Raw genomic sequence first — 19,117 nt, 5'->3', positions numbered from 1 at the left:
AGCACTACCTACATGTATTATGGTAAAACTTCTACTTACCTTATGCACCCATTCTCCAGAGATTTTTAAATGTACTCATTTTAATTCATGTTATTGCTGAAACTTGGCAAACAAGTTTCTAGATGAGACAATATTTTCATGTTTGGACAGAACACAACACAGAACAGTTTAACATCTTATTTTTAAGTAGGCACTATTTATTATTACACACACACACAGACACACACACACAGACACACACACACACACGATGGCATGGTGTAAAGGTATGATTTGCATACATGTGGGATTATCTGAAGTATATAATTTACTCACTGCTTCGCCACTCATGAGTAAATAAAACCTTCACACTATACCATGTATTTTGAATATGCCACAGATGTTACAAAAAAGGTTCAAGAATGCTTTAAACTCTCCTCCCCATTTGGACTATATCTTGTATTCCTTTCTAGAAAGCCATCTTTTTTGGTTACTAGAAATCCAACTATGCCAGGATTAGCGAGAAAGGCAAGCAACTAATAAATGTAAGGACTTGTCTACATATGGAGTTACTCCAAAGTAGATATTCAGGAATACATCTTGTGTGTGGACATTCTTATTCCAGAATAAGTGTGCCATGTTTTCTTAATTCTCTTTGAAAGAAGATTAAACTAAACTGGAGCAAGGTACTTTTATTCTGGAATGAGTGTCCACAGATGAAATTATTACAGAATAGCTATTGCATTTTAAATTCACACTATCTTAACCTGAACTCACTTTCAAACATAGACAAGATTAAAGACACTTTTGAAATGGATCTGAAATAGCCTTTCTAAACAAACATGCCCTTATTTTAAAAGTGCAGTATCTCCTAGTACTGCAGAATTGAAAGTGAGCATTCGGTGCCATTGAGAAGCTGAGAATCTCCCCTCTCCAATGGTATCAAACTCCCATTTCCAGCCCTGCAGGAATGTGAAACATTAGACTTTTAGACTGGGATTTCCAAAGGAGCCTCAGGGAGATTGACTTTCATGGGGAATTGGGCTCCTAACTCCTATATGATCCTTTGGAACTCCCAGCCTTCGTTCAGAAAACTTTTTTGTCTAGAAAAGCTGTCTCTGATGGAGGGAAGAATCTTGCCCTATGTGGTCTCAGATTGGGATAACGTGAGGAAGGGGAAATTCTACATTTTGTGCAAGGAAGGGCGTGAGGTTGCTCTTTAAAATGAATGCCAGCTGTTTCAACCTGCTTATATGAATAAAATCCTGGAGAGATGGATTCATGGGCAAGTGATCAGGACTCAGGTATGGGATAAATATTCATCACACGGAAATCATCTCCCCATATCTTGTGGGTGGGGATAGGTGATAATTTTTTAGTCACCTGAAGGTTAATACTATTCTCCAGAAGAAAACACTGCTTTGGGCCTCCTCCCCCTGCATTTCCTCTGCTCATCTATGCACCGGTATCCACTGTCTCTGCAATGTCATTGAGAACCTTCCTCCCACTGCAGCTCTTACCATCAGGCATAGCGTCCCCCTCCCCACCCTCAACTGTGCTAGGTGCTGTAAGAAAGACTAACCCTGCCCCCATCAGGGACAGATAGTTCCCTCTCCCCACCACAAACTGAGCAAGGAAGAGGAAATCACTCTGCCTCCTACGTTCCCTCCCGTCCCAGTCATGCCCAGATATATCAGTAAACACTCCTGTACGTGGATACAATAAGCCAAATTCATGTCTCTTGTAAGTATCAGAATCAGTGCAGACAGAGATGAATTTGGCCCTGTGCTTTGACTCTGAATTTCCTAGCTTTTGTTAGTCAAAGTCAGGCCCTTAGCATTGCTTGAACGTAGTTTTTAGTATTTAATAAGCTACGCCTTATCGCTCTGTAAGCCATGTTCAAAAGCTAGATAAGCACCACAGCAAAGTGCACAGCAGGAACACAGCACTGAGAGCAAGTCAATAGCAATGAGATCTCATTATTAAACTGTCAATACCTAATTCTCTCCCTAGCAGGGACAAGTGCTGATATACAAAGTGCTCAATACTGCCTCTCAAGGGAGTATTAACCCTTGAGTACAGGGAGTCTGATTTTATTGCTGCTAAGCCTGCTTCCAAGTCTGTGGGATTAACATGCATCTAATGGCATCCCAGGAAACTGTTGTGCAGAAGAGACAGACAGATCAAATATGATCAGAGGACAAAGGAAAATTTCAGCTACAAGGACCCTGAACTATAGAAGATGGTGAAAGCAGAACACAAGCGGAAGACCTGGAGGTGTGGAACATAGGACTAACAGACCTGTAAATCCTGAGTGTTGTGGTAAGACACGCAAATAGATATGAATGAATGGGGGAAGAGAAATAATGTCTAAGGTATGGGAGAAAAATATGCTGAACAAATGCACTCAGAAAAAATCAGATCACAGCCCATTTAAGGAATGGTCTGTCTACAGCATGATGAACACTACAATTCATTTACTCCAGTGAGGGCTGACAGCTAATTATTCTGAATTTCCACGCCATAAATAATTTACACACACAGGCCTGTAATACACCATTAATCAGGAGCCATGCAAACTGCATTCTTTATAATGATGCAACATGCTTAAATGAATTGAGAGATCTATGCTTTCAAGGGAAGCCATGGCCTTAGCACCTAATGCACATTTTCAGATCAACTGGACACTGTTTTCACCCAAGTCCCCACCCTACACCTGCTTCAAAGAGTGCTGGCTCCCCTCCCTGTTGCTAAGGAACAGAGGTGGGAACAGTAACAAAATGGACTTGGATCCACTGGAGAGGCATCTCCTGCCACCTCCTTTCTTTACTCCAGTTCATTTACTTCAACAACCCAAAACCTTCCCATCATTCTTCACCCTCTTTTCCCATATCCTGTTGATGCAAGTCTGTTCATTCCAACTCTACAATCTCACCTACCTCTGCCACAACTCAACCATTGATGAAATCTTCAGCCTTGTCTTCTCTTCTATCCACCTCGATTTCAGCTCATTTCTCTGTGTTCTCCACAAGCCTCACCAAATACAGGATGCCTTTATCCATCTCTAACACATGAAGGAAGGTGACTGCAGCTCTCCTGTCCCTGCACCCAAATCTCCAAACAACTCCACTGGTTCCCCCATCTGTATCAGGATACACTTGCAAATTGCTTGTTGCCAAAAGCCTCAATGGACTTGCTCCATGCTATCTCACAAACTATGTTTCTCTGTACATTCCCCCATGCTCTTCTAGCTCAAAACTCCTCTGCATCGCTTCATACAATTTTACCATGGCTGCTAGTTGAAGAGCCTTCTCCTTTACATCCTACCATCCAGAACAAAGCCTCCTTGCCTCTCTGACTCATTGACTCTACATCTCATTTCAAATTTCAGCTCAAAATATAATTTATCTTTCTTTAGTTATGATGACTATAAAAGTAAAGCAGTATGATATACGGTAACACTGACACATTATTGCTACCAACACTGGTGTGTGCATATACATCATAATGGCATGCAGAAACCAAAAACCAAAAAGGGATCTAGCAAACAGACAAATACACACACACTAGACATTCTGGTGGTGTGAGGTAAAGGGGCAGAGAGACAGTCTACTTGTACCTACATCCTCAAACTAGTCCTGCCTGCAGGGGCAGCAGAAACTTTTTACAAGGGCCACACTGGCATCTTGCCAGAAGCTTCAGAGCTGCATTTGTGTCCAAGCAGATATCTGAGCTCCTCCATGTTGCTGGCTAGCAGAGTGATGTGTGATCTTGGCATAAATTGCACACAAGGTAAAACATTAGTACTCCAGCAGATAACAGGAAAGGTTGCTCTGATTAAGATGGAGCTAGGCATAGTGGGACATATAGACTAACGTTTTAAAAAACAGATGCCTAAAGCTAGGCGCTTTGAGCACTGGCAGTTCTTACTGACTTCCACTGGGAACTATGGGTACTCAGAACATTAGACAGCTAAATAAAAGTGTCCTGATTTCCAGTGTGAAGCATCCAAATGTGAAAATTCTCTACTTCCTATGAAATACGAAGGAAACCATAGGGGGGGAATTTTGGCCCCATGCCCTAGTTCATTCATGGAATAAAAGCCGCTGTACAGTTCAGCAAGACTGTCAGTCTGTTCAGCATTGAAACAACGGGAGCTGCTTAAGCTGATCTGAGTGGGGTCTCAGGCTGAAAATAGCAGGGAGTGCTACAAGTTGGGTCTGACTGATCTGAGGTATACTGGTAGAGCTGTACATGAGAACCTCACAGCTGCTGCCCATACTCTGCTTAGCTTTAGTTTAGATCATGCTATCAGTCACTTGCTCTTAGTTCCACGCTGTCCTTCACTCGCCCTGCTGTGCCCAAGTAATTTAGCAAATCTGGAAAACCTTAGTAGCAATCTCAAACCTTGTAATGCCTTAGGTATAAAACTCAACACTCCCCCTCCTCTCCCACTCCTTGCTCATACATGTCAAGAGTGTACATGCACGTTTGTATAGGCACTGCTGAAAATCTGGTCCTTCTCGTTTCCTAACATTGCGGCGTGTGAGAAAAAGATACTATTGATATGGGTATGCGTACAAGGGTATGTTTGAGCTGACCTGTGTATAAAGCAGAGCTGGCTGGCATGCCATATAAAGGAAGGATGCTATTTTAGTATTCTGTCATCTCCAATATTACTTCCTTTACCCTACATAGTACAACCCACTGGCTTATCCAACAAATCCCCAAACACTCCATCTGGTATGAGTCAAGCTCATTTCACACCTAGAAAAGTAATGTTTCTCTTCTTTTCAAGAGCTGAGGCAGCTGAATCTAGCTGTTCTTAGTGAGACCAATACAGTCAAGATAGTACAAAGAATGGTATTCTTAAAACATTCAAAGCAGCTAAATGAGGAACATGGAATTTACCAGAATACTGGATTGGACTACTGATACATGCAGGGTACCATGTATTGTCGATGAGATATAGCTCAAAGGCCCTAATCAGGATCATAAACCAATTGGGTCAGGCGTTGTACAGATGAAGGCTTATTAAATCCATGATGATCTCGGACACCCGTAAAATGCTGCACACTGGACAGAAATCCATGGAAATTTGTTACCTGATCCAGGGGCATCACATCAAAGGCTTCCCAATAATCAGCTTTACTTTCCTGCCCCCACAATTTGTGGTCTCCTCTCCCACACACCCAATACACACATGCCACCCTCCTCTAATTATCTTCTCCCTGTAAAGTCTTCCCTTTAAGCCCAGTGTCCTCTCACACAGACCCATGCAAAGCAGTCTGGAGTTCACTACGACAAAGGGCTGCTGCATAGATCCAATGATTGATGCTGCTCAACTGCAGGGCAGTCATGCAGGAGTTAACAGGTTTCCTTGTGAGGCCCCATTAAGCAATACAAGCGACTTCTGTGTAAAAGGATTTTTAATTCATCGTTACAAGTGGTGGTAATGAAGAGGATGCATGCTGGAAATGTCAGACGATCCATAAAGAGCCGGTGCTTCAAGATTTATCACTCTCGCATCACATTGCTCCATCACGCAACCTGAATAATGAATGCTTTTTACATTCACATTTGTGTATAAAACCCATTTGCACAACAGAGGAATAACTGTAGAAGCATACACAGATTCTTTTGCTAACCTCTCATGTAAGGCCTGGCTGGGCTGCCTACACTAAATAGCTGAGCAGTTAACGAATATATCAGCACTAACTACCAAATATATCAAAGCTAATGACATCTTCCCCCACCACATCCCCCTCTTGCTGTCCAAAAGTGACTCCTACACAAAAGAAAAGCAAAAAGCACAATTTATCTACCAAATGCACCCATGCCAGCGGGATATTCAGAACCAGCTGGGAGAATACAGCACCCTAGGCAAAGCCAAGACTCATTGACTCCATCTAATCATTAATCATCCTTTAGTAATCTCTGGAATGAAGCTACTGCAACCTTCCCAGAAAGGAACTAGGTTACATGCCAGTAACTGGAGTTCTATTGATTCATCTTCTCCAGAGTCTCTCCTTATAGGAGGCAGACCTATCCTGGCTTACAAACTGAAGCAAATACTCACCAGCGACCATATACCCTACAAGAAGCCCAATCCAGGAATCTATCCCTGCAACAAACCCCGTTGCCAGCTCTGCCCACACATCGACTCTAGTGACAGCATCACTGGTCCTAACCACATCAATCACACCATAAGGAGCTCATTCACCTGCACATCTACTAATGTAATATATGCCATCATGTGCCAGCAATGCCCCTCTGCCATGTACATTGGCCAAGATGGACTATCACTATGCAAAAGGATAAATGGACACAAATCAGACATAAAAAATAACAACATCCATAAGCCAGTCAGAGAACACTTCAATCTCCCAGGACATTCTGTCTCTGACCTGAAAGTTGCTATCCTATCACCAAAAAAACTTCAAAAACAGACTTCAAAGAGAAACTACTGAGTTAGAATTTATCTGCAAACTTGACACATTCAAACTAGGTTTAAACAGGGATTTGGAATGGCTCTCTCATTACAAGAAGTAATTTTCTCTGATCACCCATTCTCACGTCCTACTCAATGGTTGCCATTAGGCCTCAAGTACCCAGCTTTCATCCACCTATCCCATTGTTGTCAATGCCCTTGGATATGTATATGTTGCCTCCTATATATGTTGCCTATATTTGCTGTATTATTTCTACCAACTACATCTGAAGAAGTGGGCTGAAGCCCACGAAAGCTTATGCCTGCTGAAATCAAATTTGTTAGTCTTTAAAGTGCTACAGAACTCTCTTGTTTCTCTTTATAAAGATGACCACAAGGGGGCATTTGTTAATTTCTGCACAGAGGATGGATGTGGGAAAGATTTCTTGATGGAGAAAGTGAAGCATTTTAGACATATCCAAGTGGTCTTACTTCCTGAGGCATTTCTGGTGATAAATATGAGAACATCCTGCAGCCCAAGGCTCCTGCACAACATTTAATGCTTTTCTTACTAGCTAAGCCAAGTCCTGTAATTACTCAAGCAATCCCCAAGGAAGCACCTACCAGTTTCCACCTCTGCTCTGGAATAGCACTGATGTCCACAGGATGGCGCTCTATTACATTGAGGAAACGGGCCTCTGGGACAGCGATAGCACAGATTATATGGATCCACCTGGAAATCAGAGAAATTAGAAGCTGCCATTTAAAAAAAAATATATTTTTTGGCACATTTATGGGGTGTAAAAACCCTAGAGGGCTGTTCACATACTGCAGAACTGAAACGGAGAAATGTTGACACATTTATGATGGTTGGCAGTACGAGTAATATTTCCATCTGGTTATTAATGATGCATTGCCCTAGATAAAGGTCTCTGCAACAACTGGGATGAACTTTCTTCAACAGGGAACTGATCCTGCATGATGCTGAGCACCACCTGAAAAGGGCTGCCTTTGAAGTCAATGCCACACAGAATCAGACCCTTCAAGAGCAGAAACAAGAGTGGGACAACACAGACATCCAAGTTCACCCGTCCACTCTAGAGAGCAGCAAGTATGCATGTGAGGCTAAAATCTAGCTCACCACTGGAGCACCATGACCACTGTTCACAAAATAAACAAAATTATTTGCACTAGTGCTTGGATGAGAGTGCTAGTATATGTGCAATACAGTGTAGCTGTAACTGTGTTGGTCCTAGGATATTAGAGAGAATGTGGGTGAGGAAATCTCTCATCGGAACAAATTCTGTTGATGAGAAGAGTTTTTAAAAGAAGTTGGTCCAATCAAAGATATTATCTCACCCACCTTGTCTCTCTAGTGTATGTGCAAGACATTTTAAATGCTACCTACCTTCCATCAGTGGTCTTTTGAAGAGCTCCTCCCCTGAGATTACACAGGCAGCAGTCCTACAGAAAAAAAACATCATAAAGATTAATTAAAAAGGCAACCAAGGAGATCCCAAACCAAACTTGCCCAGAGATTTATTAAACTGGGGCAACAGCATGCAGGGAAATACTTTCTCTCTCCCACCCCCACTCTGAGCTGAAGTATCCAGTTAATTCCCACCCAAAAAACCTTCCTTTCCAGTCTCCATTACGGTGGATGCTTACCGCTGCCCATGCATTGGCTGAGCACCGTGAACAAGACCAGCTTTCATTCACCAGATCAGGGCGTATTCCGTAGCAACCTGAAAGAAACCAAAGTATCCCTGTCAGACTCTTGGGAACACATACATGAAGCCCATTGCTGACAGTTCAGGTTAGATGAACCTGGGAAATTAGCTACAGCATTTGGAATACCCAGATTCAAAATCCTGGAGACCACAATACATAAATCACAAGGAAAAGGAGTCACCCTTTCGGTAGGGAAGCTAGGACTGAAGTCACATGCTCATGAAGTAGAATGTGAAACCCCAACTCCTTCCTAGGACCAGAGGTTAGGAGGAGATGCCTGGCACTCCATTCAAGAGACTGGTCTCAGAAGCTATGCCCATATTACTACTCTAAATGGACATATCAAAAGTGTTAAGAATGATGAGCTGATTTTAGCCCATTTATTGCAGCCATCTTAGCAGAGAGGTCGAACAGGACCCTATCTGGGGGGGAAGTGGAGGGGTGAATAAAGTGATCTAGCAGTGGGAAATTAAACACTCCATGTGCTTACTGTTGCATGTCAAATCTTCACACTATTTAAGTCACAATGGTTATTTCCAGATTGGCTCTAGCACTCAATCTACCTATCTATTTTAGATACTTACATGGCCATCATTACTGAAGTTTTTAAGCACCATGGAATTTTAATGTATTTATCCTCAACACCCTCTGTAAGGCATTGTACAGCTGGGAAACTGAGGCACAGAGACATGAAAGTGATTTGTCCAAGGTCACACAGGACATCTGTGGTGGAGCAGGGAGTTGAACCTGGATCTTCTGAATGCCAGGCTAGCACGCTAACCAGTGGGCCTATCCTGCCTTCCTAGCACCTCATGAAAAATTTGCATCTGAACACTCTAAAAGCTGGAAATCAAGCTACCATCTCAGCTGGACAGGCAAAGCGTATACAAAGCGTATACAAAATATACAGGTCTCTTGTATACAAAGTACTGCAATACTTAGTGTCAATAACTTGGCCAAACTACAGGTAAATTCAGCTATTGATGAGGTTGCCACAGTACCCAGCTCTGTAACAAGCAGCTACATAACCCACATAAATTATCTCAGAAAATAGCCAATAATATAAACCTATGACTGCCTTCTGTATCTGAAGTTCCTTTCCATCATATGACAGGTCATGAAAGCAGATTCGATCCAGATTGGCAAAAGAGACTAGTTGATGGAGTTTGGAAAACTGCTCAGGAAATTGGCTTGAAATGGAAAACTCATGTCCTTAATTGAAATATTTATGGAGCCCAAAGTGGTGTGGATCAGATTGTGAAATTTCAGCATTGATTTCTTGTTTCAAGACCACAGATGGGGGACCTCTGGATTTGAGGGGTGGAGTCTTCTGAAGGAACACAACTCTCAGATGAGAGAGGGAAAGACACAAAAAATGAAAGAGAAGAGGAGCCCAAAGAAGAAACTACGCTCAGAAATTATTTGATATTCATGTTTGTTTTCAGAAAATAAATTAAGTCTTCCTTATTAACAGCAGACCAGCCAGACTAGAGCTGCTCAGACTAAATTTTAAACCTCTGAGTTGGTGTCTGTTCTTCAGGAGTTGAGGTGCATCTGAATGTATGTAGGAGGCAAAATCTTATCCTTTTAAATAGAAGGCGTTCAGTTCCCAGAGATAGCTACACAAGAGAGAGGCAGTGTGTGTGCTGAGGGGAACAAGAGACTGACAGAAGCCCAGAATCTATAGTTAATGCAATGAGCCTAGCAAACAAGTGAAGTAACTACTCTCTCCCCTCTCATGGGTTGGGTCAGCACCTAAAGGGCCTAGAAACCTTGGCAGAGGTTTCCTGGTGTCCCTCCCACTGTCACAGCCTCACACAGCTCAGTGAGACTCCTCCAAATAGGACTGTAACAAGTGGACTGCTGAGCAGTTTTACAGCATCCAGCCAGCCCAGCTGCAATAAGCCCAGATGCCACAGTTCCATTCTACAAAGTGAGCAAATTGGTCTCACCACAGCAAAGTCAAATGGATACTGGAATATAAAACTGAAAAAAGATGGAAGCAAGGAGACAGGCAGGCGCCTGCAACCTTATTAGACTAGAGCAGGGGTGGCCAACCCGTGGCTCGCGAGCTGCATGCGGCTCTTTGTTCTATCAAATGCGGCTCTGCGCATTGTATGGGGCGCCAAAAACTTTTTACTTTTCAAATGTGAAATTGACAAGCTGCCGCTGAAATTGACGGATCAGCAGGAATTTTCGGGGAGGATAAGGTAAATGTGGCTCTTTGCAGTATCTATTGCTATTTTTGGACTCTGTCTCTGACTTGTTGGCCACCCCTGGACTAGAGTGCAGCAGCTAAACCCAAGCCTCATGGGTCCAGCATAGCTAAACTTGATCAGCACAATGCACCAGGCTTGGTCTTGGACTGCAGATTAATTTTGTTTTATTCATATACACCTCTCTCTCTCTCTCTCTCTCTCTCTCTCCAAATCAGGGTTTGGCTTGCTGCAATTGTTCTTGCATGCCTTTCTACTGGAGAGGTAAGCAAGTACTGGATAAAGAGGCTCAACTCTCCAATGACCACCATCTCCAAAATGGGAAAGCAATCTCTATCATTGGTGCACTCACCCTATATCAACATACTACACACCACGAGCCGGAAGTGACCATCTGCTGGATGCAAAAGAAGTTCATCCTTTTCTAATTCTAATTCTCCACAAAAGACATCTGTGCTCAACTGCTCTTGTCTATAAAGCTCAGACCATAAAAGCAATTATAGCCGATACGAGTCAAATAATTCTTTCCATCTGCCAAGGTCAAACAGCAGAACAGTAATCTACCACACTTCCTAATACTAGTGGAAATCTTAACTAGATGCTCTAGAGTCTACAATTCTCCTAACCCAGAGCAGCACCTTCAACCAGCAGCCATCAAATCTTCTCTTAGGCATAACAATCAAAGAAACATGTAGTGGTTTGTAGTATTATTGTAGCCATGTTGGTCCCAGGATATTAGAGACACAAGATGAGTGAGTTAATATCTTTTATTGAACCAACTTCTGTTGGTGAAAGAAACAAGCTTTCGAGCTACACCGAGCAAAAGATATTACCTTACCCACTTTGCCTCTCTAAAGAAACAGATGTACGTGCCTCCTGTGATAAACCAACATTCTCACAAAAAGCAACACTGACACTGTGAAAATGCATCTCAAACTATTCCATAAGATCAAGTGCTCCCAAGAACTACAGAGGCTCACAGAAATCATGGTATTAACTACCCTCTCTCATACAGACTTAATAAATGGTTCACCTGGCAGGTCAACATTTCAACAAGTGAGAGGATTGTAAGTGGCCTATTTTGCAATTTCTGATTTCCATGGTTTGACATAAATAAATGGTAATTTGCATACCCACAGGGTCAGACCCCTTGCCCTGACAAAGGCCAAAACAGGTAAAACAGCAGGCAGAGAGAAACCTCCAGAAACAGGATCTGCTCAAGGATGTCTGCTCTGGAGTTTCCTCCTTTCTAACAGGGCATTATCACAGCTAACCACATTTAAGTGCAAAACTAGTTAGAAGTAATTTCAACCTGAATCCTCAGGACTATGATGTACAGTTGGTGTATTCATGCTGCACTCTCTCTGTAGTAATAGCATGGGAGATAGAATTCTTAATGCACTTTTTGTTCCCTTTTCTTCCATTCTACCTGGAATTGCTGGCACCAGTACTCTTTTTAACCCTAGGAAAAGGCTCCTTGTCTGCCACAGCTGGGCAATCATTCAACAAAGATGGGCAGTTTCTCTCACAGGATTCTCATATGGAAGTGCAAGTGTAAAACTGGCATGAGGCCAAGAGTCATTACATTACATGGTGCAAGTGAGCAAGAAGGTATGTAATGAGCCATGGCTCTACTGTCTCCTGTCTCAATGAGGTGGTTTTATACTTTTGAAATGAAAAGATCTCGGAGAATGATGCTCTGTCTTCTTAATTGCTGAAAGGTGACTTCAGGATTCTATTGCCCACCTCACACACAGCAAAATTGCTTGTTTCATCAGTGCAGACTGGGTGTGCGAGGATGGAGGGGTAGAAGGACTTTAGACACAGGCTGTCCTTTAAAAGCGCCAGTCAGTTTCCCTGGGTGGCCTGGAAGAAGCTACTTCGATGGCACAAATATTGGGAGAGAAATTTAAGAATTTCTTTGTCCTCATGAGACACTCGGGAACCCAAATTACGATTCTGTTCATGCAGGCTTTGAGAAGGACAGTTTGTAATAGATGTGTCAGAAGGAGAAAAGTACCCAATAAAATAATGGACCTTCCTCTAGCAGATAGTATCTCAATGGGAACGCGATCTATAGCTGAAAACATTTTAGGGGCTGATCTGCTGGAGTTTCAGCAGCTCCTGAATTCTGCCCTTGTGGTTGTAACATGAGACATTCCCAATCAACTTGAGAAATGGAGGCTGACTCACTGAGGTGAATGTACCTGCTTTCTCTTCCTCAGTTGTTTCCCTGTGTGTTGCTTTTAATCAGCACCATGGATGATCACATAAACTAAGGATTTCTACTTAGTGTCCCCTCCTGGTTACACGTGTAAGTTGGCACTGCAGCATTCACCTGGTTTCCCTATCCCCCAAACTCACCAGTGGGGTTTATGGAGAGAGCCTGCACATTGGGAGTTTATAGGGAAGATGCCTGTATAAGATGGGGGCTTCCATCAGGCAGCACTTGCTCTCTCCCTTGTTCGCCACCCTCCCTCCCCCTGGCCAGAGAAAATAATTCCAGGGGGAGCAGAAAAGGAATAGAAAGCAGATGTACAGAAATATCAAAGGATGATCACAGGCACGACAGACCTGAGAACACAATGAAGAGGAAATGTATGTGCATATTAGTACAGGAACTGGAGAAAGGGGGTGTGGCAGGAACTGCAAGCATGTCCAGAAAGCATCCGGATACAGACAGCATAGGTGTAAAGAAGCTTACAACTGTGTGAATGCCCAGGTTCCTTCGTGGGGAAGGAGAAACACTCACTAGCATGAACCTGCAGGCAGCACTTGGCACAGGATATCAGGAGGCTAGTTCCATCTTCTCCAATGTACGAGTTTGAAGGAAGAGGCTCTGTATTTTCACCACCTGAGGTAAAGCACATCTCAGGGATCAGAGGCTTTGTCTTCTGTCCACACTTTGAAAGCTGGAGCAAGGAGGAGCTCTCTCCTATGGAGACCTGGACACCCTCTTTATCCATCTGTAATGACTTTAAGAAAGAAAACAAAATAGTGGTAACACAGAGCCTCCACTTTGCCCAACCACTAACTATTCTAAAATTCAAAGAATACTGCCCTTGTGAAAAATCAATCCTCACTAGCTCAAGGCGTTTGCACCCATGCAGCAGGTGCTCTCATCCCAAGTCCTAGCTCACATGACAAGAAACTTGTCGCTGTCCTCCGTGCCATTTGGTTTGAAAGCTCAGGGGAAGCATTAGAACAATGAGCAGCATTCATTATTTCTGTGTTTATACGTTTACTAAGTAAGTTCAACTCTGCAAATGCTGCAGAGGAAGAACATCTCAACAGAATAAGCAAGATCTCCCCTCCCCCTTGGCAGCCTCTCCAGCTTTCAGCAAGAATTTCTCTAGAAGGGCATTTAAAGGTTTCTGGTAGTAAACCAGAGTTAAAAACAATGGATTAAACAGTCCAACTTCAGCCAAGTCTCCTCACAATCCATCATACAGCAGCACCAGGCCGTCCTGGAGAGATACTTTATTTCCCGTCTGCAGAATAAATCAGGGATTTTTTTTTTTTTTTTTTTTTTTTTTTTTAAACACGCATGCCCCAAGTCAGCACAGCTGTGTCTGGCTCCATGTACCCTACTTAGGCAGCGACAAACTGGGACAGAGTTGAACAAATAATGTATCTGACAAATTTTCCTTCCTGCTCATGAAATATCTGGCAACAAATTCAAAATTCCTTAAAGCTGATGTTCAAATGTATTGGATGAATTTTTACTCTAATTTTACTTTTTCCTTGTGACTATTCAGAAGCCTGGATGCAGTGCTTAGATGCAAGTGGGCAGATGAATAGTATTGTGTGCTGCTGTCCCCTGACGGATGATTTCTGGTACAAGGATTTCTGGTGCAAAGATTTGGATGTGTGATTTTAAATACCAGTTTCCAAAACACTATTTTGAAATTTGCCAACAGAACTCAACTGCTTGACCACTAAGGGAAATCAACACACAGATGTGAATGGGGCATCTGAACAACAAAAATAATGAACTAATCATATACTTAAAAACAAAAACATTCACCCAGATCTGCTGGGACAGCAAGAAGCCCATTAGGATTTTTATTTCCAGTGTTTTAAAATAAAGGGGGAAGAGATTCAGTAAATCTCTAAGAAGTGATACCTTGCTGGAATTGGAGGTGAGAAAAAAGAAGGCCATCAAACTCGTAACTGGGGGATAGGAGTTGGAATAAATATGTTTAAACTGATAAACAAAAAGCCTCTTCTTCCCCATGTGATTCTGTCTCTACCCCTATGGGGGCATGAGGGTAATTATGCACAGCTGCATACAAATATAAATATTTATATACACACACAGGGCACCCTACTATCATGGGGCTACCTGTGCTACAAGGCTATTTCACGCTGAGTACCAATGTGATGCATACGTAAGTGCAGCAGCACTGTATGTATTAATGTCTGTTCCTGTAAATCACCACAGGACCCAAATGTGTCAGTGTGTTACATCTTATTTTTTCCAATCCCCTTGAAATGTGCAGCTTTGGTGTTTATGCCAGACACAACTAAGTTATCAGCATTACGTACACAATGCACAGAAGAATTTACCATCTTGAGAGTTGAGAGGCTTTAAGAATTTTGGATGTCTCCCATCCTGTGTGGTCTGATTTATTATAAACATTTGATAGGTGGGACAGTGTTAGTTTTGGTTTTCAATGTTTTGCTTGGCAACTACTGCCAAGAAAATCTGCATCTTAAATTGAAGTTCCCAGAACTTTAAATCCCAGCAGCCTTTTATGTCAAGGTAGGAAGACTGGACGTGCCCAGCAAGCCTTTCCGGGTATTATCTCTGATTTACTCAAATGATGGGAAAATTAAAACAAATTATACACCACAAAGATTTACATATGCATATCTCCTTTCTGCTTCCTTGTTTAGTGCCTCCTGCATTACATTAAGCCCAGGCGCCAATGCATTAATTTATAAAACCGAGAGCAACGCCATTGCTCGCATAACTGAAATGTTACAGCTGCCTGTATTAGTCTGGGAAAAGAGGGATGCTATAGTGTATATTAGTAATTCAGTAGCATTGAGGTTGGCTCTCCTAGGTAGGGGCAAAACCACAGAAAGGCTCTCTCTGAGTCAGCATTTTGTACATCCACCCTCAAATTTCAAACAACCTGGAGTAAGGGCAGAAGAGCGTAGAACAGATCCAGGCAGAATCCTCTTTCAATCAGGCAGTGCGTCTCAGGGTATGTCTACACTGCAGCACACAAAACATCTGCAGCAACAAGTCTCAGAGCTGGGGTCAACTGACTTGGGCTCACGCTATGGGGCTAAAGGAGTAGTGTAGACATTCCCCGCTCGGGCAGGAGCTTGTGCTCAAAAACCCATCAAGGAAAGCTGTCTCAGAGCCCACGCAGGAGTGTCTAACATTGCTATTTCTAACCCCGTTGCACAAATCCCTTAAGCCCAAGTCAGTTGACGCAGGCTCCAACACTCACTGCTGCGGATTGGCTTGTTTTTTTGGGTTTTTTTTGGCAGTATAGATTTACCCACAAAGAGTAGAGACTGCTTTCTCTTTAGGGACCCCAGAGCTGCGCCTACTCAGTTTGAGACGCTGTCAAGCTCTGAGTGTTGATTGAGGAAGAGGAGAAAGAACATGAGGTCCCCCAGTTTTTAGCAGGAGGGTAAGTTTTGCACAGTCCTGGTGGCCTTGTGTAGACAATAATAATAATAATAATAATAATTTGCACTTATCGTGTTCCCCATCAGAGGATCTCAAAGAGCTTTGCACATCAGTTCTCACACCATCCCTCTGAGGTGGGCAGTATTCCCATTTGCAGATTAAGTGAGGTACTGAAGGTCACACAAGAATTCTGTGGCAGAGCTCAACACAAGACAATCTGAGGTTAGCAGCATACTCCCTTGCCACAGAATTTCTGTTTTACTTAAGTAAAATTAAAAATGAATGCAAGGAAAGATGAAAAGCCAATAAGCTTTCCCCACTGTCTCTGCTATTTCCAGATACATCTCTATGGCGCACAAACCGGGGGCTCTGACTTATCAATTTACAATAAAAGTCTACATCATTACACCAACACCAGGAGTTTGTACAGGGAAAACAACCCCACACTAATCTGATTAAAATACCCACCATGCAATACCCTCCACTGCCCCACCCATCTGCAGCAGTATCACAAATTACCTGGTTATAAGGGTAGAAGAGGGTACAGACTGCACAGTAAGGCTCGCTCAGGGCAGCGGCTGCATTAAATTTTCGCTCAGCTGGGAAGTTATGTGCTTTATTCTTCCACTGCAGGGAAAGTAAAGACTTCAAAGCCTCTGGGTCACTCACATCCTCCTCCCCGGAAAACGGAAATGTTTCTAGAGTAAAATGAACAATGGGAGATGTCTTCAGTATACGGATGAAACGCAGCAAAAGGGTGTAAAATAAACACTCCAGTGATACTTAGGAGAAGTTAAAGAATATACAACAGCACTTAGTTCTTCTATAGAACTTTTCATCCATAGGTCCCCAAATTACTTTACAAAACCACCTATCATGTCCTTTTTACAGATGGGGAAACTGAGCACAGAGGGAGCGTGACTGGTCCAAGATCACATGACAGGTCAGTGGGAGAGAAGAGAATCCAAGTTTCCTGACCTTCTGACTCCCAATCCCAGTGGCCATGCATTGGATCATGTAGCCTCCCCTAATTAAGCCAAGGTCAAGGTGTGCAATACAGATCTATTGAATCTCCTCCCCTCCAGGCGGTAGTTTCATCCTCCAGGAAACCATCTATGCAACACCTGATGATTTGTTTGGTCAGGTCAGCTCCCAAGAGGAGTCTGACCATCACCCAGTCTCTATCTAAATGCGGCAACTCTGTTCTCAACCACCATCACAGGGTGCGCTCTTACCCACCTATAGATTTAAATCTTGCCCGAGCGGCAAGCTCAATCTGGGTTCTACTTTACACTTTTCTGCAACTATTCCCCCAAGCCCCTTTTTGTCAACTGCAATCCACTGAGCAACCATCATCTGCTTCTGGCACAGGTCTGACAGGCAGCTGTTTGTGCTGATAAGTTTCTGTCAATTCTTTGCTTTCACAAACTTTTGACTGGGGCCCCAGGCGTTCTGTTTTGTGATTCTGAAGCAGTGGAATCCACCCCTTGCCTCAGTTTTGTGGTCCAGTTTTTAGGCATTCGTTTTAAAATAGTTTCTAGTCTCTACAAGTGCAATGAAAACTTTCCATAAATGTACTGAGTATAAACTCATGTAGTGTTGCCCAAGTCGTTTCCCCATACATCTCAGCAGTGTGTTAACTCTGAAGCCTAGTAATATACAACCATTGCTTGCTACTTTTCTGCTGATGGTTATAGCAGAAACATCCAGTTAATGTGCTTCTCCTACAACTCTAAACTTCCTCCCCATTCTTTTCTGGGTGCGAAAAGCCCCTTTTGTCCCCTACGTCGCTGCCAAAGCCTCTCCATGACAATTTCTACACATGCAAGTACCAGGGGCATGCTGAAAAATAAATATTCAGTGACAGAGTAAAATATTAATGTAACATTACATTTAATAAAAGGGATCGTATACTGATCGTATTCTTCATTTTCTGGTTCAATTCAGTATAGACAAACCTTTTTAAAAAAAACCCTGAATCTGTTGCAAGATTTTCAACCTGCTGCACTGCAGGACCACAGGAACCATGGGGCGCTGCAGGAAAGTCTAGGTTCCAGTTTGCCAAAGAGGACCTCAGCCTTTGCCTGTCTCCCCACCTAATTCCATTCATTCTACATTAGGATTATGGGGAAAACAGGTTCATGCAAGGAGCACTACACCCAATGCGGTATCTTCTCCTGGCTAAGGCTATGTCTACACTACGAGCTAAGGATGTGATGTCTTGCTTGCATACACATACATGCACTAGCTCTCATCAAGCTAGGAGGAGTATAAATAAGAGCATGGCTGCAGTAGCACTGGTAGCGGCAGCAGAGACACGGTTTAGCTGTTCCAAATACGTGTTATATAACCCTAGTTTGTAGTGTGGACATAGCCTGAGGCTCCGAAATGCATTACCTGTGCTTCTCAGTGCAGCAGTGACAGCTGTGAACAGAAGGCACTTGGAGAGCAGAGAAACCTCCTTTAGACAGAAGTGTCATGTACAGCTGATCTGTCAACTGATGTAGCCACTGGAGTAAGATCACAGAACTTGCCCTTCCTCCCTCCCACTAACCCCCACAACCTGTCTCCAAACAGGAATATAATCCCTGATTGCCAAGAGCATTCTCCCAAATTTCCCATAATGTTTTCCCCAACTCCTGTAGCCAACAGGTATCACTCAGAGGAAGAAAAACAAACCAAAGCTGGGTTCAGTGATCAGCAACAACATTTCCTGCCTAGTGCATAGAGGCCTTAATCAGGTGTTAGGTGATGTACAAACATAATAAATGCCAATATTCTGTCATTTCAAGGTACACGTTTTTATTTTCTTAGATCCAAGAGCTGAAGACGTAGAGGAAAGTGCCTCAGCCACCACCACAGCCTTTTCTACAATGCTCCAAAGACCTTCATTAGGATGGGGCACTAGCAGAGTCAGCCCAGTCAACAGATGGAAGCCAGGCATTCCTTCCTGGCCCAGTCCTATGCTGATGTCATCAGTCTGCCTCATCCTCAGCCTGAAGCAATAGTAAAGCTGGCTCTTGGGAACTAAAGACTCAAGAAAATGCAGTCTCCCTCTGTTCAGTGTATTTAATGCTGGTAAGGCTCTCAGCCCCCACGACAATACAACTG

General features: G+C 43.0%; 1 protein-coding gene across 10 annotated transcripts in view; it reads right to left on the bottom strand.

Annotated features, from left to right (window-relative positions):
* KDM4B (lysine demethylase 4B) overlaps positions 1 to 19,117 on the bottom strand; it is a 218,782-nt gene that overhangs the window by 51,498 nt on the left and 148,167 nt on the right. For 7 of the 10 annotated variants that reach the window (XM_067558512.1, XM_067558487.1, XM_067558498.1 and 4 more), the window contains 5 exons: positions 16,526 to 16,704; positions 13,109 to 13,331; positions 8,078 to 8,154; positions 7,818 to 7,873; positions 7,034 to 7,142 (listed from right to left, as the gene is read on the bottom strand). In XM_067558512.1, the coding sequence (XP_067414613.1) occupies positions 7,034 to 7,142; positions 7,818 to 7,873; positions 8,078 to 8,154; positions 13,109 to 13,331; positions 16,526 to 16,704 (644 nt within the window). The other 3 variants (XM_067558533.1, XM_067558538.1, XM_067558536.1) reach the window with 3 other exon arrangements.

The sequence above is a fragment of the Emydura macquarii genome, unplaced genomic scaffold (genome assembly GCF_026122565.2).
Source record: "Emydura macquarii macquarii isolate MOO-44397 ecotype Brisbane River unplaced genomic scaffold, CSIRO-AGI_Emac_v2 contig_306, whole genome shotgun sequence".
In the NCBI taxonomy this organism is placed as follows: domain Eukaryota; kingdom Metazoa; phylum Chordata; order Testudines; family Chelidae; genus Emydura; species Emydura macquarii.
Note: the sequence above shows the minus strand (reverse complement) of the source record. Positions and strands in the feature narration are given on the sequence as shown.